This window comes from Myotis myotis, unplaced genomic scaffold (genome assembly GCF_014108235.1).
Source record: "Myotis myotis isolate mMyoMyo1 unplaced genomic scaffold, mMyoMyo1.p scaffold_m19_p_1, whole genome shotgun sequence".
Lineage (NCBI taxonomy): Eukaryota > Metazoa > Chordata > Mammalia > Chiroptera > Vespertilionidae > Myotis > Myotis myotis.
The window spans coordinates 84,619,131-84,646,627 of NW_023416313.1; the positions used below are offsets into that span (position 1 = coordinate 84,619,131).

The 27,497-nt window shown below is 44.4% G+C and overlaps 1 protein-coding gene and 1 long non-coding RNA gene across 7 annotated transcripts in view; one reads left to right on the forward strand and one right to left on the reverse strand.

The window, feature by feature from the left end:
* CFI (complement factor I) overlaps positions 1 to 13,288 on the forward strand; it is a 52,748-nt gene extending 39,460 nt beyond the window's left edge. For all 4 annotated transcript variants that reach the window (XM_036343350.1, XM_036343359.1, XM_036343377.1 and 1 more), the window contains 6 exons: positions 777 to 812; positions 2,730 to 2,833; positions 2,985 to 3,088; positions 7,244 to 7,521; positions 11,246 to 11,350; positions 12,875 to 13,288. In XM_036343350.1, the coding sequence (XP_036199243.1) occupies positions 777 to 812; positions 2,730 to 2,833; positions 2,985 to 3,088; positions 7,244 to 7,521; positions 11,246 to 11,350; positions 12,875 to 13,092 (845 nt within the window). In that variant the 3' untranslated portion in view covers positions 13,093 to 13,288. The remainder of the gene's footprint in view (positions 1 to 776; positions 813 to 2,729; positions 2,834 to 2,984; positions 3,089 to 7,243; positions 7,522 to 11,245; positions 11,351 to 12,874) is intronic.
* Positions 168 to 27,484, reverse strand: LOC118673052. Of its 3 annotated transcripts, XR_004973291.1 has the most exons (5): positions 27,317 to 27,484; positions 23,772 to 23,887; positions 5,719 to 5,815; positions 5,582 to 5,628; positions 168 to 3,120 (listed from the first exon to the last, which is right to left on the reverse strand). It is a non-coding gene; the product is annotated as an uncharacterized LOC118673052 (long non-coding RNA). The 3 variants fall into 3 exon arrangements; XR_004973287.1 differs by lacking the exon at positions 5,582 to 5,628; XR_004973285.1 differs by having other exon boundaries at positions 5,582 to 5,815.
* Positions 27,485 to 27,497: the final 13 nt, after the last annotated feature.

Sequence of the window (27,497 nt, forward strand, 5' to 3'; positions counted from 1 at the left end):
AGGAGCTTATATCTCCCTCCCGTTTTAAAGAACAAAACATCCAGGTGCCAGCACTTTCCGCACCTCCGCACCTCTTACCAGTCTTAATGCGCTTTCTTCACCTCTCTAGTTGTAGAATTTCTACTCAGCCAGCTTTCCCGCGGTTCTGGGTGGTAGTTGTTCTGCCATTTAGTTGTAATTTTGATGTGGTTGTGAGAGGCAGCAAGTATAGGTGATTACCTATGCCACCATCTTGGTTTCTCTCTGTTTTATTTTTTGCTTTTGACTTCTGCATCCCAATGTCTGATACTAACCATGCCTGACACTGAAACCAATGAAATATCATTGTTTGCATGACCACTGAAAGAAGTGCCTTATTATGTACAAAAGGAGAGGAGCCTTTTCAATGACTCTTTTGCTCAGTGGCAGTGACAGCTCCCTACCTAGGTAAGGACCTTATGAGTGCAGAGTTGAATGAGAAGCTTTCCTTCTCTGATCCGGGCGTTTTGCTTGCTCTAAATGCAGGAAACTGCAGCACCATGAGCTTCACCATTCACTTATATCAACAGACACCTCAAGTTTATGCCTGCCAAATTCTACACAGTTCATTTTGAGCCTTCAGAATTATGTAGCCAAAAAAAGGAAATGAGATGATGTGCTTTGGGGATTTTGTACTGTCCTTTTTAAAGGGAGGACAAGTTTTAAGACAGAAAATTATTATCCAAGTTTAATGATTGTAATGATTTGAGTTTTACTATTAACATAATTTTAAGCATTGAAAATTTGTTTTATTATAGAAGAAACAGAAACTTTGACTGCTAATATGGATGCAGGTAAGTTAACATTACTATTTTTTCTATTGGTGCACTGGTTTAATTTTAATGTCAAGTGTGTATATATATATATGAGTGTGTGTATATATATATATACTATAACTAACTAAGCAACAATTACCTTTGGTATAAATTTAAGTAGAAAAAATAACATTACTTCTCTCCTTTCTTTAATAAATACTTCTTGAGAACTGCTTTAAAAATTGATTAATACATATGACTAATTTTGAAGTGAAACAATACTATGGTCTTACATAAAGTTTTTCTATTTGTTTTGAGCTTTGTCAGGTCAGTTTTGTTGAAAACAACAAAATTTCAAGTATGACCTAGGACATTTTGAAATAGAAAAATAATGGATTTGATTGAACAAGCTATTCTTTTTCAATGTTTTAAACCATGATACTAGAAGGTCTGTGAAGATCTGTGCTCTGGCCAGTTGTGCACTATAAGCCAAATTAAATTTAAGTATTAAGTTCCTGGAAAATTCATAAGAGCTTTCAGGTCAGAGTGACTTGTATTAAATCCTGACTCAGTTATTTATTAGCTATATAACCTTAGATGAGTCACTTAACCTCAAATACAAATTGGGAATAAAATAGCTCCCTATTTTAGGGATATATTAAACTGAAGTTCACACAAGACTCCCTTCTAATTGCCACGCTACAAAATTAATGAACATTGAAACAAATCAGGCAATAAATCAAGAATTTAGATCTCAAAGCTACAGCTACTCAGAAGGGATTTTCAACAAAGGCCCTTTATTTTCTACTCAAGATAACACTAATTTTCTGATACTACCCAAGCTGGTTCCACAGACAATGAATGAGGTCTCTCTTTTTCCCAAAGCCCAAGCTGACATTTAAAACTGGCTATGACACTCTTCCCCCACCTTAGGAGGAGTGGGAAGTTGTTCACAATATCTCTCCCTTGAGGACCTACCTCCTTATATGCTGAAAGCAATTGACAGTGATATTAATTTTCCTTTCTAATTTGGAGCTAAGAAGCACATCTGCAAAAAATGTTCATGTCATGGTGAAATAGAGAGAGAGAATACGGAGAGCATCTTACACAGTTACTTTCTTCCTTTGTCATGAATTCTCTTGCAAATTCACATCTTCAGCCTGGCTCTACCGTGGTTTCTTCCCAGTAACAAATGTGCCACATCTGAATGCTCACAGAGGAAGGAAACACCACTGCGTGTCAAGTGGCTATACACTTACCCCCTCTCGTGGCCAACTGACCGGGAGTTGTCTAGGGTTCTCAGCACATTATCTCTCAGGGTTAATATGATGATTAAATGAGTTAACCTCATACAAAGTGCTTAGCATGGGGTCTGACACACAGAAAGTATTGAAAATATTTCCATATAAACAGCCTCTAAAAAGTAAAAACAATGCCCTGGCCAGTGTGGCTCAGTTCGTTGAGCATTGTCCCATGCACCAAAAGGTCGCCAATTTGATCCCCATTAGGGCACATTGACGTTTCTCTCTCTCCCTCTCCTTTCTTCTCTCTCTAAAATCAATAAAAACATATTTTAAAAAAAGTAAAAACTATGAAAGTGAGAAGAAAAGGGTTTTCTCTGAGACTACCCTGAGCTGACCCAGGAGTAATGCCTGGGTATGTGGCATCTCTCATTGGCCAGAGGTTGATAAATATTTAGCCCTTTGGTCAGCCTCTCTCTGCCACTAGTTCACCTTGAGGAAGATTTCTGAGAGAATTGATCCAATTTTAATATTAAGCCAGAATTTTTAAACAAGATGAATAGTACAGTTTAGCATCCCAAATAATTTGCTAATGAATCTGGCCTCTTTCATATTAGCTGTGACTCTGCTTTTTTTGTGGCATAGATAATCCAGAAATGTCTGCCCACAAGGTAATGGGTCCAAAATCATGATATAATCTCTTCTTTTCTTGAAGAAAGAAAACAGATAAAGTCATTCCTCCCTAAATTATCCTGTGGAGTCAAACGCAGTGGACCCACTCGAAGGAAACGAGTCGTAGGAGGAATACCAGCACAGCCGGTAAACCTGCATGGAAGTCCTAATGTTCCTTCCTTCCCAGGAACAGCCTGAGTTTGGGGGGTGGGAGTGGGGGGAATGGCAGTCTTGCGATGGAAATTTCTTAGAGCCGCCTGTTTGTAGAATGGCAGTGACCACACACTTGTCTTTACAGGGAGACTTCCCATGGCAGGTGGCAATTAGGGAAGATGATAAATTCAGCTGTGGAGGAATTTATATTGGTGGCTGTTGGGTCCTGACTGCTGCACATTGTGTCAGGTAACATATGTCTCCACTTGATTGTGAATTTCCTGAAACATGAAAATGAGTAATAGAGATTGTGACAGATGATAAACAAAAATATATGAGAAAAGTCATTGACAAGTTCCACCCTACTGACCCCTAAAAACCCTCTGATATCACATCAGGGACCTCAGAGGCCAAACCCCCAAAGCCTACTGTGCTCACCACAAACCAAATTGTTGACCCCAGCTGGCAAGGGCAGATCAAACCTGTACAGGTACCAAGTGACTTCACTTGGCTCATTTGCATGGTGGGAAGTAGGTTGGTACTCCATACATTTATCTCCTCCATTGACAAGGCTTTGAGATTCTTGGGTCAGAGAAGTAGGGTAGGCATAGTGTTTCTGGATTTAACATTAGCATGTGACAAAAGATGTCTTATAATTAACTACAGATCGGAAATATAACTTTTTTTTTAAGATATATTTTATTGATTTTTTACAGAGAGGAAGGGAGAGGGATAGAGAGTTAGAAACATCGATCAGCTGCCTCCTGCACACTCCCTACTGGGGATGTGCCTGCAACCAAGGTACATTCCCTTGACCGGAATCGAACCTGGGACCCTTGAGTCCGTAGGCCGATGCTCTATCCACTGAGCCAAACCAGTTAGGGCCGGAAATATAACTTTTATGCAGGACCAATAAGGCAAGTTAATAAGTGTCTGGATTCATTCAAAAGGGATGTCATAACTAAACACAGAGTGGGTGTCTTAAACAACAGAAATTAATTTTCTCAGTCTGGAGGCTGGAAGTGCAAGATTAAGATATCGGTAGGGATGGTTTCTCTTTGGCTTGCTGTGGAGAAACAATCCCTACTGATATCATGTTCTTCTTACTGTGTCCTCACATGGCCTTTTCTCCATGAGCCTGAATTCCTGATGTCTATGTATGTATGCATTTTGTTAATCCTCACCCAAGGATATTTTTCCATTGATTTTTACGGAGAGTAGAAGAGGGAGGGAAGACAGAGAGAAACATCGATGTGAGAGAAACACAATGATTGGTTGCCTCCTGCATGAGCCCTGACCAGGGCCCGGGGGAAAGGGAGGAGCCTGCAACCAAGGTACATGCCCTTGTCTGGAATCGAACCTGGGACTCTTTGGTCCACAGGCTGATGCTCTATCCACTGAGACAAACCGGTTAGGACTCTTTCTGTTTTTATAAGGAGACCAGTATACTGGATTAAGGCTTCACTCCTATAACCTCATTTAAAGCTCTTTAAAGGCCCGATCTCCAAACACATCCAATCACATTGGGGATTCGGCTTCAACATGTGAATTTTAGGGGGACACAATTCAGTCCACAATAGTGACTGCAGGAAAACACCTAAAAGTGTTGGTACTGACTAAAGGTCATCTTTGAGAACACAGTTTGGAATTCTGGCCTCCGTTCTGCTCATTAGAATGAATGAAGTATTATTTATCGCGCACCTCTTACAGACCAAATGCTGTGCCTGGCACTTTCACATGTGTCTTTTTTTTAACATTCTCACAGTTCTAAGAAGTAAATACTACTCTTCCTTTATATAGATAAGCAGACTTAGACTGAGAAGTTACATGACTTGACTTACGCTACACTACTAGCCAATAGCAGAGCCAGGATAAAGTCAAGGTCGACGTCTCTGACAGTAGCTTAGATGAAGGCCTACTTAACAAATCTGCAGATGACCCAAAGTGGAGAGGGATGAGAAACATGTTGAATGATTAAATATGTTGGGTGATACCCATGAAGATCCTTATGGGTTGGAGCAATGAGCCAAAATGTAATTTCTTCCAAAATGACCCTTTTCTCTTGGCTTCTGTGGTACACACTCTCCCGGTTTCCTCTCATCCTCTGCAGAGGCCACACCTTCCCTGCCATTTTTGCAGCTTCCCCCTCCTGTGACTGAGCATTATAGCTCAGGTGAAATTCTGGAGTTCTCCAATATTGAGCCTGGTTTCCCCTTCTCTTCTTACTTTTCTCCTTAAAGTTAACTGTGCTTTATGCTAAAACAATGCTATCTGCTGACACAATGATATCTCCAGCCTGGACCTCTCCTCCAACCACTGACTATCTACAGTCAACTGTCTACCAATACTTCTTGGCTATATCTAAAGTACATTGAATTCAGAATCTCTAACACTGAGCTCATGATATGCCCCTCGCCCCAAATATGGGTCTGTTCCAGTGTTTCCCACCTCAGCAAATGACACCACCATTCATCTAGTTACACAAGGCAGGAATCTAAGCATCATTACATTTCTCTCCCTCAAGCTTACCACAGGCCAGCCAATATGTCACCAACTCTAGGTGGCATTTTAAATTTCTAATTATTTAATTCTCAAAACTTTCCGTCTCCATGGTTGCCCTGCTTTCTCCTCTCCTCTGGATTATACCAACTGCCTCCCAATTGGCTTATTTACATTCACTTTACCCACCTCCTCCCCCATCTATCCACGCTCTACTGTGCATCAAGAGCAATATTTCCATACCTGGTTTGATCAGTTATTGCTTAAAAGTCAATGGCTTTGCATTCCTCCTAGGATAAAAACAAAACAAAACAAAGCAAAAAACTAAACAAAAAAATGGCATGGCCCATTAGGCCCCATATGGCCTGAGCCCTGCTTACCTTAGTCAAACACATCTTGCTCCACAGCTTCACCTCCTGCTTTCTGCACCACCCACTCTGGACTTCTTTCAGCTACTCAAGTGCACTTCTCTCCCTGCTGCAAAGAGACCATCACATGTGTTTCCCCTGCCTGAATGGTCCTTCCTACCCTGTTTCTCTAGTTAGTGTGACTCGTTATTCAGATCTCAGCTTAATTTTCACTTCCTCACAGGACCTTCCTTGACTCCCTTAAGTCAAAGAGGCCCTCTTGGTAAGTTCTTAGAATCCATATGCTTTCATTCCTTTCACTTTTCACAGTAGAATACATACCTTCGTTAGTGTGATTATCTATTTAATGCTAAATCTTTCCATAAACCCTAAGCTCCATGAAGTCAGGAACTATTTCTGACTTTGCTCATTTCTGTATCCCAATGGCTACCATAGTACCTGGTATACAGTAGGTGCACACTAAGTATTTGTTTAGTAAATTGAATGCATAAACAGGGTTAACCTTTCAACAATATTCAGGACCTCTGATCCTGAAAAACAACCAAAATTAATATGAAGAACAGCATTTTTTGAACACTAAGTATTAAATAAAAGCATCCTGAATGCCTCATTATCTCCTAGGACATCATTGTTTAAGGTGATTACCTGGGAAAAATGATGGTAAGTGCCCAATTTGCTGGAAACCAAGAAGTGAAAATTGGTATGAAATGGAGTGAGGCATAAGAACAGGCAATATTTAGCTCATTCGCCATTTCAACCAGATTTTAAAACAGCTGCTATGTTTCATGTACAATACTAGGCATGGACATCTACCCATAGATTAACAAGACACTGTTTTTTACTTCAAGGCTGTGAGCAAGTCAATAGCAAGGTTAGGATGCAGTCTTAAAGGTCAGGATAACAACTGCTGTGTTCTTCGCTCTGAGAACCTCTGGGTTAGCAGAGTAATGAGAGTGTGTACTCTGACTTCCCAGTTCTGGGCTAGACACCTGCAAACACCTTCAGTGATGGTGCTCTCACTCCAGAGACAGCCAACTCATTCCCCTCGTGGGATTCTCTGGATGTCCCTGATATTGAGCAGTTAGAGTATTCCTCTCTTCATTTACCCACTGACTTTATTTTAACACTGTCCTTAAACTTAATCACACTGCTTCATGAGAGCAAAGATAAACAAAGAAATCTGGGAAAGTGATAAAAGTTCTTTAGAAGGGAGAATATAAAGAATATAAAGCTGCCAAAACAGGTTTGGCTCAGTGGATAGAGCATTGGCTTGCGGGCTGAAGGGTCCCAGGTTCGATTCCGATCAAGGGCATGTGCCTGGGTTGCGGGCACATCCAGAGTGGGAGATGTGCAGGAGGCAGCTGATCGATGTTTCTCTCTCATCGATGTTTCTAGCTCTCTATCTCTCTCTCTTCCTCTCTGTAAAAAATCAATAAAAAAATATATGTTTGGAAAAAAAAATATAAAGCATCAGAAGTCCTTGCTCATATCTTTCTTTTTTATTAACGTATTTTATTTCCCTTTGATTCCATTATAGGGTCAGTAAAATTCACCGTTACCAAATATGGGTATCATTGTTAGACTGGATAAACCCGAACTCTGGGATAACTGTTCATATGGCCAATAAAATTATTATCCACGAAAACTACAATGGAGCCACCTACCAAAACGACATAGCTTTGATTGAACTGAAAAAACGCCCAACACAAACTGATTGTGTGCTGCCTAGTACTATCCCTGCCTGTGTCCCCTGGTCTCCATATTTATTCGCACCTAATGATAAATGCATCATTTCTGGCTTGGGTCGAGAAAGAGGTATGCATTTTACAATTTGTTATCATCAGAAACTAGGGGTTGAAAACGAATGGGAATAGAAATGCCTAGGAGCTAGTCTCCTACTGCTCAGAGAGAATGGAGCATCCAATCCAGGGAAGTGAACATCCAGCGAGGCCGGCTTCTGTGTGTGGGACCTGCGTCCCGGCCCAGCATGCTGGGCTCTGCGGTGCCCGTGCTTGGCTTCCTGCTCCGCTGCCACCATCATGAAATTCTTCATTCTTTTTGCAGGGGTCCCACCTCACATTTTCCTTTTCCACTGACTTTCACAGATCCTGATCTGCATTTTCAAAGGATACCTACTCTCTGTGAGCCTAAAGCAAACATTGATGGGCAACCATTTACCAAGAAAAAGTATAGTGTCAGGGGGACATGTAGCACGGCTTGGATTTGTTGGCGAGATCTGGGTGGAAGATGAACAGGTTGTCATAGGGATAGAAAAAGTATATGCTGAGACAGTGACCCCACAACCCTCTGCTTTCTCCTCTCTTTTCCCCCATTCTCCATGCCCCACACCCCCACATCCCACAAAGAAAAAGACAACATGAAAAATTCCTTCTTTCAGCCCCTATGGTTTGAGATGAACATTCATATGAATAAGAGCTGTGGACACTTATGAACAAATTATTTAAAAGACCTGCTAAATGAGAGGTTAGATATAAATTAGCCAATACTTTTCTTTCGTCTTAAAGAGTTAGCCTTGAAATTTAGCTTCCTTATGACCGCTTAAACTCTCTTTGTAAATAACTTCATTGCATTGGTCTTACAGACTCATATTTCAATATGTCCTTTATAACCACCACACTAAAAAGTATAAAATATGTATGAATTAACCTGGATTGTGGTATGTTTGAATACCCAACACTTACAAAATACTAAATCATCCAGAAAGCATTATGTCCTTATATTTGTTATTTGTTTAGAATACTTAGGTACATTTATAAGGATACACAAAAATACAGGTAAAAGAATATAATAAACGTACTTATCACCTAGTTTCCACAGTTATCAATATTCTACCATTCTTGTTTTATCTCTCTGAATCAATCACTATTCCAATAGGATAATTAAGAAGGTTTATTTTTTTTATTTTTGTTCATCCTTATCCGGGGGTAACTTTCCATTGATTTTTTTAGAGAGAGTGGAAGGGAGGGGAGAAACAGAGAGAAACATCAATGTGAAAGAGACACATCAATTGATTGCCTCCCACACGAGTCCTGACCAGGGCCAGGGGTCGAGCCTAAAACTGAGGTACATGCCCCTAACCGGAATCGAACCCGGGACCCTTCAGTCCATGGGCCTATGCTCTATCCACTGAGCCAAACAAGCAAGGGCAGGAAGGTTTATTTTTCATTTTATTTTTTAAACTATATTTTTATTGATTTCAGAGAGGAAGGGGGAGGGAGAGGGAGAGAGAAACAGAAACATTAGTGATGAAAGATAATCATTTGGCTGCCTCCTGAATACCCCCCAATGGGTGTGCAACCTGGGCACACCCAGGTTCCCCTGACGGGGAATTAAACCATGACCTCTTGCTTCATAGGTCCACACCCAACCATTGAGCCACTCAGGCCAGGCGAAGGTTTATTTTTAAAGGGGTTAATTACAAAGATGTAGGTGTGGGGTTTGGGAACCACAAGGGCTATGCAGAAACCCAGTACTAACAGTACCAGAACTGACACCTTTCCTAGATTTGAACGTGTAAAGGGACGGAGAAACTACCAGAAGGAGAAACAGCTTTAGGTATAGCAATGACCTTGAGTTGAAGGTTATAGCCAGCCCCAATCTTGCTACCTTCTCTTCTTCCCTCCCTCCCTTCTGCTAGGTCTTCTGTTAGAAAGCAACTGAAAACCAGAGGCTAATGGATTTCTACTGAAGTATCCCTTTACCTCCAGGTCAGGCTCTTAGGGCAGCGAGCAAGGCATTGAAGAGTAGAGAGTGGATCTGTAGAGCTATTAAGCACATTTCCAACACACGCTTATTTTTTCCTGGAATATATTAAGTCAAATCCCAGATATCATGTAATTTCACCAGTGAATACTTTAGTAAAAATCTCGAGTATTTTTTATACTCAACAAAATGAAAGTGATTTGACAATGTCATCTAATAACCAGCCCATGTTTCATATTTCTCAAGGGATTCCTCTCCTAGGCAGGCAGGAGCCACCAGCTGGGAATGCTACCTTCAGACAGAACAATGTGACAAGTGCCTCAAAAATGGTACAAAACAATTTAGGGGAGGGAGCTATCTCCTGAGTCATTAAAATTGTCCCATGGTACAGCAGCTCCCAGTTTTTAAAGGCTTCTCCTGACTTAGGGGAAACGATAAATTACTAATTTTAAAAAGCTCGTATCCTGAGGAAAGTAGCCATCCTAAGACTAACTTGAGATAGGACCTGAAGGGGAAAAAAAGAAACTCTTCCCAGATTTGCCACATACTTTGGTGGGTTTTTGTCTCCCTCCACTTCCCAGTAGAGAGTATCAGTTCTGCAGTTAACTCCTATGTGCTCACTACAGTGCTAGGGTCTTCGGAGTCATTCTCTCAGGACAAGCCAGAGATCTCTGTCCCCAGGTAGTTTATGGGTTAACTGAGAAGTTAAGCCATTTGCCATTAGATGTTTAATATATAATTTAATTACTGAGTTCATGGGTTAATTATATAAGTTTTTATTAAGCAACTACCGTGTTAGCATGAGGCTGGGTGCTGGTGCAGCAGTGGGTGAGTCAGGCCTGGGCCCTGCCCTCCTGGAGCATAAAAGTTACTGCAAGCTGGGAAAAAGGAGGAGGAGGGGAGATGGGCAAAGATTCACTTCTCTACCTGGGACATCTCACCCTGTATTCTTTTTTTTTTTTTTTAATATATTTTATTGATTTTTCACAGAGAGGAAGGGAAGGGGATAGAGAGTTAGAAACATCGATGGGAGAGAAACATCGACCAGTTGCCTCTTGCATACCCCCGACTGGGGATGTGCCTGCAACCAAGGTACATGCCCTTGGCCGCAATCGAACCCGGGACCCTTCAGCCTGCAGGGTGACGCTCTATCCACTGAGCCAAACCGGTCAGGGCTCACCCTGTATTCTTAGGTTTTTCTCATCTTTCCTGGACTATGGATTAGCAACATTACCTGGTCCTTTGTTCAAGTCCCAAATCTCTAGCTTAAATGGAAAGGAAATCCTAAACCCTCTTTTAATCACTTTCAGATCACTTAGGAGATGGAGTTCCTCACAGACACACAAAAAAAAACACACCCACTGATAACTTCATATGCATTTATTTTAACTTCTGACATTAAAAAGTTGTTTTCACTCAACAAGCACTTTGAAGGAAAGAGGGGACTATAAGAAACTAGAAGCTATTTAGGTGGGAAGACCCTGGTCCCAATTCCTGTCCAACTCCCCCACAAGACTAGGCCATCAGAGGGGGAGTTTACCTCATTCATCTCAGAGTACTCAGCTCTTGATTAAACCAGTATGACTTCAGAATGTCCCTAGACTATTTTTAGAAAGGTAAAAGTAGAAACTGGGGATATGAGCAGTGTATGATTAAATATGCTAATGAATTAGCCTCAAAAGTGTATGAATCTGTTTGAGAATATACATATTCTTATATCTTCCTAATGGTGTACTAAACTATGAGACTAAATATTTATTTAGATTTCTCATTTGTGTCTTCTAAATGTGTATTTTTTTTCTCTCACTTTGTTTAGATAACCAAAAAGTCTATTCACTTCTATGGGGTGAAGTTCACCTAATAGCTAATTGCTCTAAGTATTACCCAGGTCGGTTCTTTGAAAAAGAAATGATATGTGCAGGTGAGTACTAAGTGGTTTTTCTGATGTATTTTTCTACATGCTCCCCAACAAAAGTGTATCCTCCCCCACCCCCCAATGAATTAGCCCCCTTGGGCCCTGAACGCTTTCATGTGGTTTCCTGGCTGTTGCATTATCACACTTTCAGGCCCCTCCCCTTAATTCAAGTCCCCTCATTCTAATACTAAGAGGAAAAGTCTTCCTTAATGGAGCACACAGCAGTATAGCAAGGTGACTAAGAGCAAGGACTCTGGAACCAGACTCCTGGGTTTACATCCCCGTTTTTACCCACTAGTACTCACGTGACCTTGAGCAAGTTTCCTCAATCCACAAAATTGAGGATCTTAGTAGATGAGGACACTGAGATGCAGAAAGTTACATAATTTGGCCAAAGTCTTACAGACAACTGGTATATCCAGGATGAAAGCGCAACCTTCTTCAAAATAAAAATCCAAATGATCTAATGATCTTATTTTGAATGCATCCCATTGGAATGAAATTCTCCATCCTTAGAAATCCCATTGCACTTCTTACAATACCTGCCACTGTCTCCCTTGATATTGTAGTGATGCCAGTGCCCCTACCTAATACAATTCAGCAGTTCCTACTTTTGGTGGTGACCCAAAGGCAGGGTACCAGCCAGGTAGTGCATTTATGATGTTTTATCGAAGCCACCAATAAGTAGTGTATTACTGAAAAAGGCCAAGTTACTGGTATCCTATGAATTCTTGGATACAGTGATTTTAAAAGCTTGGAAAAGAGAAGAAAGCAAGCAGACTATTTCCTGTGCCCTCCCATATTAAAATGAAGTTCAGGATTATAGAGGACAAAAGGGGAGACTAGCACCAAATCTACCAGCTCTGAGGTCTGGCTGCCCAAGTCCAGACTCTGACACTTATTATGTATGGTCTTGGACAACAGAGAGGTTAATATTTATAACCTCTCCATACCTTATTTGTTTCATCTTAAAATAGGCATAATAATGATACCTCCTGGGGTTGTGTTGAAGATTAAAGCAATGAATGACTAATGCATATAAGCACTCCATAAGCACTAGGTATTCCTATTTTCCCACCTAGCCTATTTTCACACCCTAATTCTATCATCTACTAATTACTTAACCTGGGGCAATTTAGTATCTACTTTGTGTCTCATTTTCCATCTTTAAAATGAAAATTGGAATTTTGGGAAAATGATACTACTTACTGAAATAAAATATTTGGCATAGCACCTGTCACACTCAGCATTTGATGCTATTTTCAGAATGCAATCTTATCATAGTATAAACCTATGTAAAGAAGGGAAGGCAGGGGGGGCACTTGGTACATTTAGAGAATGAGTAGATCAAGCATTTCCCAGCCTGTATGCTAACAACTCCTTGGGCCTAGCAGGGTTATTTATGCAAGGGAGAAAGTGTGAGAAAGCGAAGTCATTTGCACTCCTTGATGGGAGAGGCAGAAAGGCAGCATGGTGGCCTTGACGAATGCAAGTCAATGTGTGATTTCCTTTTTCCTTTGTCTTTGTCAGGTACAGATGATGGTTCCATTGATGCCTGTAAAGGGGACTCTGGTGGCCCCTTAGTCTGTCAGGATGCCAACAACAAGACATATATTTGGGGTATTGTGAGTTGGGGTGAAAACTGTGGAAAACCAGATTTCCCAGGTGTTTACACCAAAGTGGCCAATTATTTTGACTGGATTAGCCATCATGTGGGAAGAGCTGTTATTTCTCAGTACAATGTATAAAGCTGTGATTCTTCTTCTTTCCACTCTTTTTCTTTCAGGAGTTCCATTTTAATTGAAATGATACTGCACAACTAGTACTTCTCTAGGGGGGGAAAAAAAGCAAATTTTATTGAATATTTTTAAAGGTCACTGCAAAGTTTATGCCATATTGGAATTTTGCTGTATAATTCTCAAATAAATATTTTAGTCTAGCATGCATGTTTTATTAGAAATGTGATTAAATGATCTCATCATAGAGGGGCGACATATTGACTATACTAAAGGTTTAGCTAGTTGAGTGACATTGGAGTCACATAAGCCTACTTTCACACCCTAATTCTATCACCTACTAGTTACTTGAACTTGGGCAATTTAATATCTACTTTGTGTCTCATTTTCCATCTTTAAAATGAAAACTGGAATTTTGAGAAAATGATTCTACATACTGGAATAAAATATTTCCCATAGTACCTGTCACAGGGAAATAGCTGACCTCACAGCTCTCATCCCATTTCCCTGCTTCTTTACAGATTAAAAGTTCTTGAAAAAATTGTCTTTAGTTTCTCATTTCACAAGTTCATCTTGACTCTTTCTTGAAACCTCTCCACAGACAGCACAACACAACCACTGACCTCCTTGGTATCAAACCTCATGGTCAACCCCTCAGGGCACCACACTCCTCTGCTGAGCTGGCTGCCCCCAGCCTTCGGGCCTCAGCCCCCTCCCCAGCCTTCTCCTTCTGGTCACTCCTCTCTCTCTGCACTTCCCCTGGTGACCTCATCTAGACTCACTTTAAAAATCCTACCTGCAGTCCAATGACTCAAACATCGTATCTCCAGCCATGACCTTTCCTAGAACTCCAGACGTACATCTCCACCTGGATACCTCATAGCATTTCCAAAGAAACATGGCCACCCCAGGACTCTGCTCCTTCTTAAACCTGTTCCTCCCTCCTTAGTAAACGGCACCAACATCCACTCAGTGTACAGTAGGCACCCAGTCTCTAGTACAGCTGTAATCTCAGCACAGCACTTTCCATCACCCAACATCTTCTGTTTTTATCTGTTTGTCTACCTCTTCCCATTACACTATAAGAAACAAGAGAAGAGAGACCATCTGTGTTCCTTCTGTCTGCATCCCTATTACTTGGTTCATAGAAGGGCCTCAGTAAATAAACATTAGCTGCTTTATTATTATTTTTATTGACTGATTGGTTTTAGAGAAGGGGGAGAGAGAGAAAGAGAGAGAGCAACATCCATTTGTTCCACTTTTATATATTCACTGGAGGCCCAGTGCACGAAATTTGTGCACGGGGGTTCCTTAGCCCAGCCTGCACCCTCTCATAATCCAGGATCCCTCTCACAATCCAGAACCACCGCTCACCTGCCTGCCTGCCTGATTGCTCCTAATCACCTCTGTCGGCCTGGTCCCCTTAACTGCTCTCCCCTGCCAGCCTGATCCCCCTAACTGCCTAACTCCTCTCCCCTCCTGGCCTGATCGCCCTAACTGCCACCTTCTCCCTTCTTCACGGCACTACCTTCTCCTGCGGCCTCTGCAAAAGAGACCACAGTGCTGGACCGGGCCTTGGCCCTCATAGCCAGCATGGTTGCCAGCCCTTGGCCCTTGCAGCCACTGTGGCTTTGTCCAGATGGATGTCCAGAAGGACATCTGCCCTAATTAGCATATTACCCTTTTATTAGTATAGATTGGTTGATTCTTGTGTGTGCCCCGACTGCAACCTTGGTGTATTGGGACAACACTCTATGAACTATCTGGCCAGGGCCTATTATTAGTTTCTTAAAGCTCAGCTATCATCAACTTGAAGGTATGGGTATGTTTTTCACATAAATATTACCTTCAGCCCAGCTGGTGTGGCTCAATGGTTGATTGTCGACCTATGAACCAGGAGGAATCCGATCAGGGCACATGTCTAGGTTGTGGGCTCAATCCCCACAGTAGGGGGCATGCAGGAAGCAGCCAATTGATGTTTCTCTCTCATCATTGATGCTTTTATATCTCTCTCCCTCTCCTTTCCTCTCTTAAACCAATAAAAATATATATTTTTAAAAATATTACCTTCAATTCCTGGGGTCCAGTCCTAGACAGAGCCCAACTGTTTTGGTAACAGAAATGCCTCCTACATATTTCTACATATATTCCAAAATCGGTTACTGCTCAAATTTTTTTTCTTTTTAAAAATTTTGGTAAAATACACATAAAAATTTTACCATTTTGAAGTATACAGTCCATGGCATTAAGTGCATTCACATTGTTGTGCAACCATCTCCATCTCCAGAAATTTTTTATCTTCTGCAAATGAAACTCTCTGTGCCCAATAAACATAACTCCTCCTCCTCTCCCATGCTGCCCAGATTTTAAATTCCTTTTGTCTTTGAATACTGGAGAGTATTTGATTACCTATGGCTGTGCAAGAAAGAACCCTAGTCATTTAAATAACAATGGTCCATTATTTTGCTCCTTTGTCTGGGGATTGACTGGGCTCAGCTGGGCAGTTCTTCCATCCTTTCATGCAGTTGCTGTCCGACAAGGCTGGGGCAAGGATCCTCTCTAAGTCTTCTTCACTCCTGTGCCTGGTGCCTGGGCTGAGCAGACTCAGCTGGGGCTTTTTTCAGACCTTTCTCTACAGGGTCTCTCCACGTGGGTTTTCAACTCAGAGTCGCCTGATTTCTTACTGACAAATGTCCCAGGAGAACCTACAAAACCTGCACAGCCTTTCTAAACCTAACCTTGAAAGTCATTTAGTCTTCCATCACAAAGACCTGACCACGTTCAAGGGGAGGATATAAAATTAATCTTTTATGGAAGGGATATCAAAGAATTTGTGGCTTTTTTTTTTTTGAATCCTCACCAGAGTATATTTTTCCATTGATTTTTTAGAGAGAAGGAAAGACAGAGAGAAATATTGATGTGAGAGAAACACATCGATTGGTTGCCTCCTGCACGTACCCCAACCAGAGCCCTGGCCTGGGAGGAGCCTGCAACTGAGATACATGCCCTTGACCAGAATCGAACCCGGGACCCTTGATCTGCAGGCCAATGCTCTATCCACTAAGCCAAACCAGCTAGGGCTGTGGCAATTTAAAACCACCATCTTGTCTTGATCCAGCAAATCTGGAGCATGTGGCACCTTAGAAGATAACTGTGTATGAGACAAGTACTAAGAGCTATAAGCTGGGAAACCCAGCATATATGGGGTACCCTCGGCTGATCTAAGAAGGAGCATCATTGTGGCCCCTCCAAGGCTCAAGCAGGTATGCACAGTGACGTGGGACCTGGAGGCTTGGCAGCCCAGTGGACCAAGGTGGTGGCCTGAAGTGAAGAGTCAGCTTCTCTGTAGCGACTCCATGTGGCAAAGACTGGGAACAGCAGGAGGAGTGGGATGACGTGGCTCCAGGGCTAGCCCAGTTTAGAGGTCTGGGTGACGGCTCCTAGCTGCAGACAATAGAAGCCAATCTCACCCTCCCTCAAGGGGCAGACTCAGTGAGCACCGAAGCCCCACTGAAGCAAGTCCTGCTCCATAGGGGTGTCTCCTGCACAGCAGCTCTTCCACTGTAGACATAGCTAGTCCTCACAGCCAATTGGACTGGAGGTCAATTCCTCCCAGTGATGCCAACAGCAATCAAGGCTCAACTACAACAAGACTGTGCACACAGCCCACACAGGGGCACATCTGGAGTGCCCAGCTCAGGTAACTGGGGAGGCTGAGCCACTGGGCCCTACAGGACACCTACCAATTCCAGGGGACATACAGTTCTACCTAATACATAGAAACAAACACAGGGAAGCAGCTAAAATGTGGACAAAAAGAAACATAACAAATAAAAGGACAGAAAAAAATCTCCAGGAAAAAAAACACACCTAAATAAAATGGAATGGGGTGTGTGTGTGTGTGTGTGTGTGTGTGTAGTAGCCCGGTGCACGAAATTCATGCACATTAAAAGGGAATTAATTGCCCTAACCGGTTTGGCTCAGTGGATAGAGCATCGGCCTGCAGACTCAAGGGTCCCGGGTTCGATTCCGGTCAAGGGCATGTACCTTGGTTGCAGGCACTTCCCACTCCCCAGTGGGAAGTGTGCAGGAGGCAGCTGATCAATGTTTCTCTCTCATCGATGTTTCTGACTCTCTATCCCTCTCCCTTCCTCTCTGTAAAAAATCAACAAAATATATATATTTTTTAAAAAGGGAATTAATTAGCAGAGATATTTTAATATTGCTATTTGCCCTTTCTCTATAATAGAAGTGTGTTAGATGAAAGGAAATTAGTAAAATATATATGAAAATAATATATAAATTTATTAATAAATAAACAGTAACAAAAGAATATAACAACAGAGGCATGATATAAAAACGACAAAAACATGATATGAAAACAACAGTGATGCAACCAATGACTGATAAAGTGATTAAACTTATTCTAATATCTCCCTGTACACCACATTAAGAGTGAAAACACTTTCAGAGTGCTTGACTAACTTCCCTTGTGATGAAGTACTTAGAACTTTAACTGTAACATCACATGCTCTTCAAACTCGAGAGAAAGCAATGTATAACTGACCATGTGCAAAAACGGGGTAGGAATATGCCTACTCTGTCTAGAGTTGTCCTTGTGATTTATTAATAATCATTGCAAATTCTGGCATCACGGGAAACTGTCATCGAATTAATTTAAATGGGAGGCCAATGTCAGACAGAGAAAAATCAATTCTTGGAATCAATACAACCTCTCCTTCTGCAGATCCTGTTAATACTTCAACTTCAATAACGCTAGGTCGTAATCTTTTGATAATAAATCTGGTACCATTACAAAGACCCCATTTACTATTAAGATTTCTCAATAGCATGATGATTGCACCACTTTCAATTTTAATTTATGACACGGCATTCCCGAAGGAGTAATACTATTAAGAAATCCGATGGCAAGAGGGAGAAACCAAAATGGCGGCATAGGTTAACACCGGAGATTGCTGCCTCGAACAACCACTTCAAAAAACAACTAAAAGACGGAACAGACATCATCCAGAACCACAGGAAGGCTGGCTGAGTGGAAATTCTACAACTAGGAGGAAAGAGAATATCATACCCAGACTCGTTGGAGGCGCAGTGCTGAAGTGAAATACTAAGGTGCGGAGTGCACGCGGAGCGGGCTGGAGGCGGAGGACGCGGTTGTTGTTTTCAATCGGGAGGGAGTTTCAGACTCTGAGCTCCAGACCCGGGCGAGTCTCTAGGGACCCAGACTCAAACGGGAGAAGCAGGATTGTCTGGCTTCGGTCGGAACTCGAAGGCAGGTTTCTCTCTGAGGTTTGCAGCAGTTGCTGGGACTCTGTGAGGCAGAGCACCTAGGGACGGAACTGAGAGCAGCCATAACTGCTCGCTCCGGCCCACCCTGTAGATCCCCGGGGACCCGCCCCACCCAAGCCCTGCACAGAGCCATTTGCCGGATAGCCTCAGGCAAATGCTAGATTAGCACCGCCCTAGAGATCCAGCACAGAAGCTCTCCCACTGCAGACACAGCGGACTCTCATAGCCAGTTAGCCTGGAGGTCAAATCACCCCCGGTATTGCCGACAACAATCAAGGCTTAACTACAACAAGACTGCGCACAAAGACCACTAGGGGGTGCACCAAGAAAGCATAAAAAATGCGGAGACAAAGAAACAGGACAAAACTGTCAATGGAGGATATTGAGTTCAGAACCACACTTTTAAGGTCTCTTAAGAACTGTCTAGAAGCCGTCGATAAATATAGTGAGATCCTCAAGAAATCTAATGAGACCCTCAATGTTATGATAAAGAACCAACTAGAAATTAAGCATACACAGACTGAAATAACGAATACTATACAGACTCCCAACAGCAGACCAGAGGAGCGCAAGAATCAAGGCAAAGATTTGAAATGCAAAGAAGCAAAAAGCACCCAACCGGAAAAGCAAAATGAAAAAAGAATCTGAAAATATGAAGATAGTATAAGGAGCCTCTGGGACAGCTTCAAGCGTACCAACATCAGAATTATAGGGGTACCAGAAGATGAGAGAGAGCAAGATATTGAAAACCTATTTGAAGAAATAATGACAGAAAACTTCCCCTACCTGGTGAAAGAAATAGACTTACAGGTCCAGGAAGCGCAGAGAACCCCAAACAAAAGGAACCCAAAGAGGACCACACCAAGACACATCATAATTAAAATGCCAAGAGCAAAAGACAAAGAGAGACTCTTAAAACCAGCAAGAGAAAGAAACTCAGTTACCTACAAGGGAATACCCATACGACTGTCAGCGGATTTCTCAACAGAAACTTTGCAGGCCAGAAGGGAATGGCAAGAAATATTCAAAGTGATGAATACCAAGAACCTACAACCAAAATTACTTTATCTAGCAAAGCTATCATTCAGATCTGAAGGTCAGATAAAGAGCTTCACAGATAAGGAAAAGCTAAAGGAGTTCATCACCACCAAACCAGTATTATATGAAATGCTGAAAGGTATCCTTTAAGAAGAGGAGGAAGAAGAAAAATGTAAAGATACAAATTATGAACAACAAACATGCATCTATCAACAAGTGAATCTAAGAATCAAGTGAATAAATAATCTGGTGATCATAATAGAATCAGGGACATAGAAAGGGAATGGACTGACTATTCTTGGGGGGGAAAGGGGTGTGGGAGATGCGGGAAGAGACTGGACAAAAATCGTGCACCTATGGATGAGGACAGTGGGTGGGGAGTGAGGGCGGAGGGTGGGGCGGGAACTGGGAGGAGGGGAGTTATGGGGGGAAAAAAGAGGAACAAATGTAATGATCTGAACAATAAAGATTTAATTTAAAAAAAAAAAAAAAGAAATCCAATGGCAAAATTTTCCTTTTCAGCACCATCTGTTGAATCAATGGAATCATCACTCAAATATGTGTGAAAATATCCATCAAGTATATCCAAAATGTCTTCATTTAATTTTTGAACGTGCTCATTTTTTTGGACAAAGAACTGTATGTTTAGATATATTTTTAATATTATCTATAGATATACTACTTCCAAAGGTAGCTTCAATAATAGATCCATACAAATCATTTCACAGGGGATTTCAATAATATCCATTCCTAAATGAAAATTGCTATCAAGTTTGCCATCTGCAAGTTTTACTAGCCATTCACTATAAGCAGAATTCTCTGATCTCATATTTGTTGTAAGAGACAACTTTCTGAAACATCCCCAAACACTGCAGTACTTTAAATTCGTTTGTACTATGGCCAATCGCATAGCATGCGGTACAATACTAAGACATTGTTGAAAATCCCCTCCGAGAAGGAGAATTTTCCCACCAAATAGAACATTCAAATCCATAATTCCTCTTAGTAATCTGCCTATGGCGTTTATAGCATGACTGGATGCATTCATCAATAATGAAAGTTGGGCCTTTTTAATAGTTTTAGCAACTTCACTGTTTATATCGAGTCTAAAAATTAAAGTTTCTTTTAATGGAATTGTTCATTTATATTGGGAATGAAAGGTGCTTCCACCAAGAAGTAAATTTGCAGCAATTCCTGTAGACACTGTGGGTAAAACAGTACCACCACAACCTCTAATATAATGTATTAAAACTTTATACAGATATGCAGGTGAATAGGATTCCTAGGCAGGCTCCTGACAGCAAGCTGGCCACCTGTCGATTCCATGAGGAATGGGGCTCCCTCCTCCCTCCTGTCAGGGTCCGGGCTGCAGATGAATGGGGTTCCTGGCTGGCAGGCCACTGACAGCAAGCTATCCAACAGCAGATTCTGTGAGGAATGGGGCTGCCTCCTCCCTACTGTCAGGGTCTGGTTTGAAGGCTGGCCACGCCCCCTGTTGGGCCAGACCCAGAGTTCTACCACACTGTGGTCTCCGCCTCAGCAACCCAGGACTGACTGCTGCTGGGCACTCCTGGCGCTCAGAGGGTGGGTTCTTCCCTCAGGCCTTGCGGGAAACAGCTGGGGGAGGGCGCAGCCCTTGGCAAGGCAACCCAGGACTCAGTACTTCCATGCTCTGCTCCGAGGGTGGGTTCCTGCCTGAAACCTCACCCCCCTGGGGAAACAGCTGGGGAAGAGCACAGCCGTTTCCAAGCCAACCCCTGCAGGACTGACTTCCTTCCAGTTGGTCGTGCCTCGGGTCGTCATGTTACACCAGTGATGGCGAAACTATGACATGCGTGTCAGAGGTGACACGCAAACTCATTGTTTTGGTTGATTTTTCTTTGTTGAATGGCATTTAAATATATAAAATAAATATCAAAAATATAAGTCTTTGTTTTACTATGGTTGCAAATATCAAAAATTTCTATATGTGACATGGCACCAGAGTTAAGTTAGGGTTTTTCAAAATGCTGACACGCCGAGCTCAAAAGGTTCGCCATCACTGTGTTACACCCAGGGCTTTTATATAAATGCAAATATAAATATAAATATAAGTATAAATATAAAATATAAATACACACACAGTAGAGGCCTAGTGCATGAAATTCATGCATGGGAGGGTTCCCCTCTCTAATCTGGGACCCCTTGGGGATGTCCGACTGCCGGTTTAGGTCCAATCCCGGGGATCGGGCCTAAGCCAGCAGTCGGACATCCCTCTCACAATCTGAGACAGCTGGCTCCTAACTGCTCACCTGCCTGCCTGCCTGATCGCCCCTAACTGCCCTGCCTGCCAGCCTGAACACCCCTAATCGCCTCTGCCTGCCAGCCTGATCACCCCTAACTGCCCCTCTGCCAGCCTGATCACCCCTAACTGCCCCTCTGCCAGCCTGGACTCCCCTAACTGCCCCCCACTCACCGGTCTGGTCACCCCTTACTGCCCCCCCAGCTGGCCTGGTCACCCCCAACTGCCCCCCTCTGCCAGCCTGGTTGCCCCTAACTGCCCCCCCTTGCTGGCCTGGTTGCCCCTCACTGCTCCCCCTGCTGGCCTGGTTGCCCCCAACTCCCCCCCTGCCAGCCTTGTCACCCCTCACTGCCCTCCCACTGGCCTGGTCGCCCCCAACTGCCCACCCCCTGCCAGCCTGGCTGCCCCCAACTGCCCCCTTGCTGGCCTCGTTGCCCCTAACTGTCCCCCCTGCTGACCTGGTCACCCCCAACTGCCCCCCCAATGGCCTGGTCATCCCAAACTGCCCCCCTGCTGGCCTGGTCGCCCCCCTGCCAGCCTGGTCACCCCCAACTGGCCCTTCCCTGCCGGCCTGGATGCCCTTCACTGCCCTCCTGCCAGCTTGGTTGCCTCCAACTGCCCCCCAACCGGCCTGGTCACCCCCAACTGCCCCCACTGCCGGCCTGGTCACCCATGCAGCCTGCTGTTCAGTCTTTTGGTCATCCCTCACTAACCCCCTCTGCCAGCCTGCTGTTCAGTCGTTACTGTTACTGTGATGGCATCCTGGACAATTTGCATATTCCTCTAGTATTAGGATAGATAGATAGATAGATAGATAGATAGATATGGAAGCAAGCAAACTACTAGATACAGAGTTGAAAACAATGGTTATAAGGTTGCTCAAGGATCTTAATGAGAGCTTCAAGGGACATAGTGAGAATTTCAAGAACCTTAGTGATAACATCAAAGACATGAAAAAGGACCGGTCAGAAATTAAGCATACACTAAATGAAATAAAAAATAATTTATAGGGATTCAACAATAGAGCAGAGGATTCCAAGAATCAAATCAACTATTTGGAATATGAGGAAGCAAAAAACAAACAAACACCCAATCAGAAGAACAAAAAGAAAAAAGAATCCAAAAATATGAAGACAGTGTAAAGAGCCTCTGGGACAACTTCAATCAAACCAACATTCACATTATGGGGGTGCCAGAAGGAGAAGAGAAATAGCAAGATGTTGAAAACCTATTTGAAGAACGAATGACAGAAAATTTCCCTTACCTGGTGAAAGAAATAAGACTTACAAGTCAGGAAGCACATAGCGTCCCAAACTAGAGGAACCCAAAGAGGCCCACACCAAAACACATAATTAAAATGCCAAGGCTTAAAAACAAAGAGAGAATATTAAAAGCATCAAGAGAAAAGCAGTTAGTTAAATACAAGGGAGTGCCCATAGGACTGTCAGCTGATTTCTCAGCAGAAACTTTGCAGGCCAGAAGAGAGTAGCAAGAAATATTCAAAGTGATGAATAGCAAGGACCTACAACCAAGATGACTCAGCAAAGCCATCATTTAGAATTGAAGGTCAGATAAAGAGTTTCATAGACAAGAAAAAGCTATAGGAGTTCATCACCACCTAATTAGTATTACATGAAATATTGAAGGGTAAAGAAGAAGAGGAGGAGAAGAAAGAGGAAAAGGAGGAGAAGGAGAAGAAGGAATCAAAAATATGAACAATAAAATGGCAATAAAGACAAATCTATAAACAATTGAATTTAAAAATCAAAATAAACCAACAAGGAATCTAATGAACAAAATAAATTGGTGAATAAAATAGAATCAGAGGCATAGAAACATGGAACAGACTGATGAATCTCAGAGGGAAGGGGGGTGGAGAGGGTGGGAAGACATTAGCCAAACAACTTATATACATACATACTAGAGGCCCAGTGCACGAATTCGTGCACAGGTGGGGTCTCTCATGGTGGCCTGTGGAGATTAGGCCCCAGTTCGCACCCCCAGCCTCGAAGCCCTGCAGCCCCGCCTGGCACCCTGCCTTGGCCTGGCACTGCCTCCTTACCTGCTCCATCATCCTGCCTATGGGCGATCAATTGGGGCCGGGCCATCCGCCCAGCTCTCTCAGTGCCTGGGAGCCAGGTGGCAGCCCCGTCCATCATTGCTGCCACTGGTCGCCATCTGTGGGAAAATCAGCGGGGCAATCAGGCCCCCACTCACACCCACTTGCCTTGGCCTGATGCTGCCCACTCACCTGCTCCACCATCCCGCCATGGGTAGCGCCTCCACTGCCACCTGCTGCCAGCGCCATGTAGTTGACACCCTCCATGTTCCATGCCACCCCCTGGTGGTCAGTGCACGTCATAGCGAGCAATTGAACTCCTGGTCTCCCTGTCAAACTCCCAGTGGAACAACCGCCCAAGGGGACAATTTGCATATTAGGCTTTTATTATATAGGACTAGAGGCCCGGTGCACAAAAATTTGTGCACTCGGGGGGGAGAGGGGGTCCCTCAGTCCGGCCTGTGCCCTCTCACAGTCTGGGACCCCTTGGGAGATAACGACCTGCTAGCTTAGGCCTGCTCCCAGGTGGCAGAGGGCAGGCCCAATCCCTAGGTGCAGCCCCTGGTCGGGCTCAGAGTAGGGCCAACTGGGGAGTTGGGGTGCCGCCCCCTGTCATGCACAGAGCAGGGCAGATTGGGAGGTTGTGATGCCACCCTCAGTCACGCTCAGGGTAGGGCCGATTTGGGGGTTGGGGCACTGCCCCCTGTCACACTCAAGGCAGGGTCGATGGGCAGGTTGCGGTGCCACCCCCTGTCACACACAGAGCAGGGCCAATCAGGGGGTTGGGGCGCTGCCCCCTGTCACGCACACAGCAGGGCCGATCAGGTGGTTGAGGAGCTCCCCTGTCACTCACAAAGTAGGGCAGATAGGGGAGTTGGGGCACCGCCCTCTATCACCCACAGAGCAGGGCTGATCAGGGGGTTGGGGCACCGCCACTCTCACACTCAGGGCAGGGCCGATGGGAAGGTTATGGCTCTACCCCGTCACACACAGAGCAGGGCCAATCAGGGGGTTGGGGCGCTGCCCCCTGTAACACACAGAGCAGGGCCAATCAGGGGTGTTGGGGCGCCGCACCCTGTCACACACAGAGCTGCAGGGCGATCAGGAGGTTGGGGAGCTCCCCCCTATCAGGCACAGAGCAGGGCTGATCAGGGGGTTGGGGCGCCTTCCCCTGTCACAAACAGAGCAGGGCAGATAGGGAGGTTGTGGCCCCGCCCGCTGTCACACACAGAGCCGCAGGGCGATCAGGGGGTTTGGGCGCTGTCCTCTGTCATGCTGATCCCGGTGCCGGGAGGCCTCGCGGCTCCACTGATCCCGGTGCTGGGAGGCATATTACCCTTTTACTATATTAGGATAGAGGCCTGGTGCATGGGTGGGGGCCGGCTGGTTTGCCCTGAAGGGTGGCCTGGATCAGGGTGGGGGTCCCCACTGGGGTGCCTGGCCAGCCTGGGTGAGGGGATGATGGCTGTTTGCAGCTGGTCACACACCCTTCAGGGTGGGGGTCCCCACTGGGGTGCCTGGCCAGTCTGGGTGAGGGGCTGAGGGCTGTTTTCAGGCTGGCGGGTAACTGAAGCTCCGAACTGCTCCTTTTTTTCTTTTTTTTTTATTCTGGGCCAGCTTTAGCTTTGAGGCTTGGCTCCAGCTCTTAGGCCTCCGCTGCTGAACTTTGTTTACAAGGTTGCGATCCTGCTGGCTGAAGCCCGGCGGACTAAAGCAGGTTTCTGGGGTTTTGTTTAGCTTCTATATTTGTAACATAGTTGCTTAGAGTTGCAGCTCAGAGGCCTGCAGCGGCAGGCGGGGAACGTTGGAGTCCTCCGTCACTGAAGCAAGCAAGCCTCATGTTAGTTTCAAGCTGCCTGGCTGCGGGCCGCCATCTTGGCTGGCAGTTAATTTGCATATTGCCCTGATTAGCCAATGGGAAGTGTAGCGGTCATATGCTAATTACCATGTTTCTCTTTTATTAGATAGGATATGCATTATCTATAGGCACAGGCAATAGGGTGGTGAAGGCCTGGGGCGGGTCAGGAAGCGGGTGGGTGGGGGCAATGGGAGGAAAAAAGAGGGACATCTATAATACTCTCATCAATAAAGATTAAAAAAAAAGAAAGAAAGAAATTAGTTGAGCTCACCAAGGAGCAAATGTACAGAGAAAAGGGAAAAAAGGGAGGCCTTCTGGGGGCTGGAACCAGGTTACCTTGTTATATTCTGTCTTTCTTTCTGGGAGACTTAGTCCCTACCAGGCAGTTTCTCTGAAGACTGGAAAGAACCAAGCCTGGTTTAAGGGTTCTGGTATTGGTGTTAGGGGAGGCCCTCAGAAGTAATCCAGTCCAACATCCACATTGTAGAGATAAAAAAAAAACAAAAACACCCAACAATAAAACTCCAGAAAGCGAAAGAAGACAATTCTATATACATTCCTTTTCCAAATGTGTTGAAACGTACTGTCCAAAGTAAAGGAAAAACAGTATTTGGCATCTTGTGAGTGCAGACAGAGGCCTTGGTTTGACTGGGCATTGTCCTGTGACTTCCCACCTCCACTCCTTCCCTGGAGAAGGAGAATAACACCACCTGGTCACATTTCTCATCTTCCTTCACTATGGTGCCAGTTGATCACAGCTCAAGGGTACCTTGCTGAAGGGCTGAGTAAAGCTGGGGCCTGGGGTTGGGCTACATCCATCTGCTGAGAGGGGCACCGGTTTCTCACTGGCCCAAAGGCTGCATCCCTGTAAAGCAGTGCTCTGAATGTGAGAGATGTGTAGGTAAAGTGCATGGCAGAGTAAGCGCTCAATACAGAAGGATATCATTCTTAAGAACTCTGCACAATTATTATAAACTCTTGAAGCTTGTTACAAACACAAAATGCCAACCTAGAATGTATCCATAATTCTTATAGAAAGGCCACACCTATTCCCAACACTTGCAATACTGCCCTGGGTCTTACTGTAAGATTCTTGATAACTGCCAGGATATTAAGATAACCGGATATTTATAGCTCTGGTAAATATTATTGCAATTGTTATTTAAAGGTACTGCACAGCGCTGGGGGGGGGGGGGGCGGTGATAATACAGAGAAACGTCACTGGAGCTATCACGTTACAAAATATCTTGAGTAGGAAAACTGACTTCCATAAGGTTTTTTAAAAAACTGCATTCAAGTGTTAAAACCTCTTCTTCCTCACCTGGCCGAAAAGACTTACGGTTTTAACCGCCAAATCATTTTCTTCTTCCAGGATTTCTAAACCAGCATCTAGCTCACCCTCACTCTCGCGAGTCAGGCACCGCCCCAGCCTTGGTGACCGGTCTGGGTCCCCCTTCCCCCCTCCTGCGCCACCTGGGCAGGAGGAGCACAGCTGGACCCCTCGCAGCCCCTCCTCAAGGGGCCTCAGTTCTCCGACCTTGTCCACACCTAGTTAAGCTTGTCCCTCGGGGGCGCTGGGCTGACCCCCAGCAGAGCAGCTTTCTTCACGGGGGTTCTCCACACGCGGCACCCTGCAAGCACCCGGGGAGCTTTTTAAACGTGCAGATGCCGCCTGCCTCCCGGGACTCACTTGCTCAGCCTGCGGGGGTCCGGGGGGCCCTGTGTGAGTATGTAGGTCAGCACGACCCGCTCAAGCAGCGCTAACGGGAACCTGGGCCAGGCCGCCCGCAAGGCCAGGTGGGCGTGGAGACCGCCGCTCCGGCCGCGGCCGCGCGCTCGCACCTCCCCGCCTCCCGGGCGCCCCGGGCTGG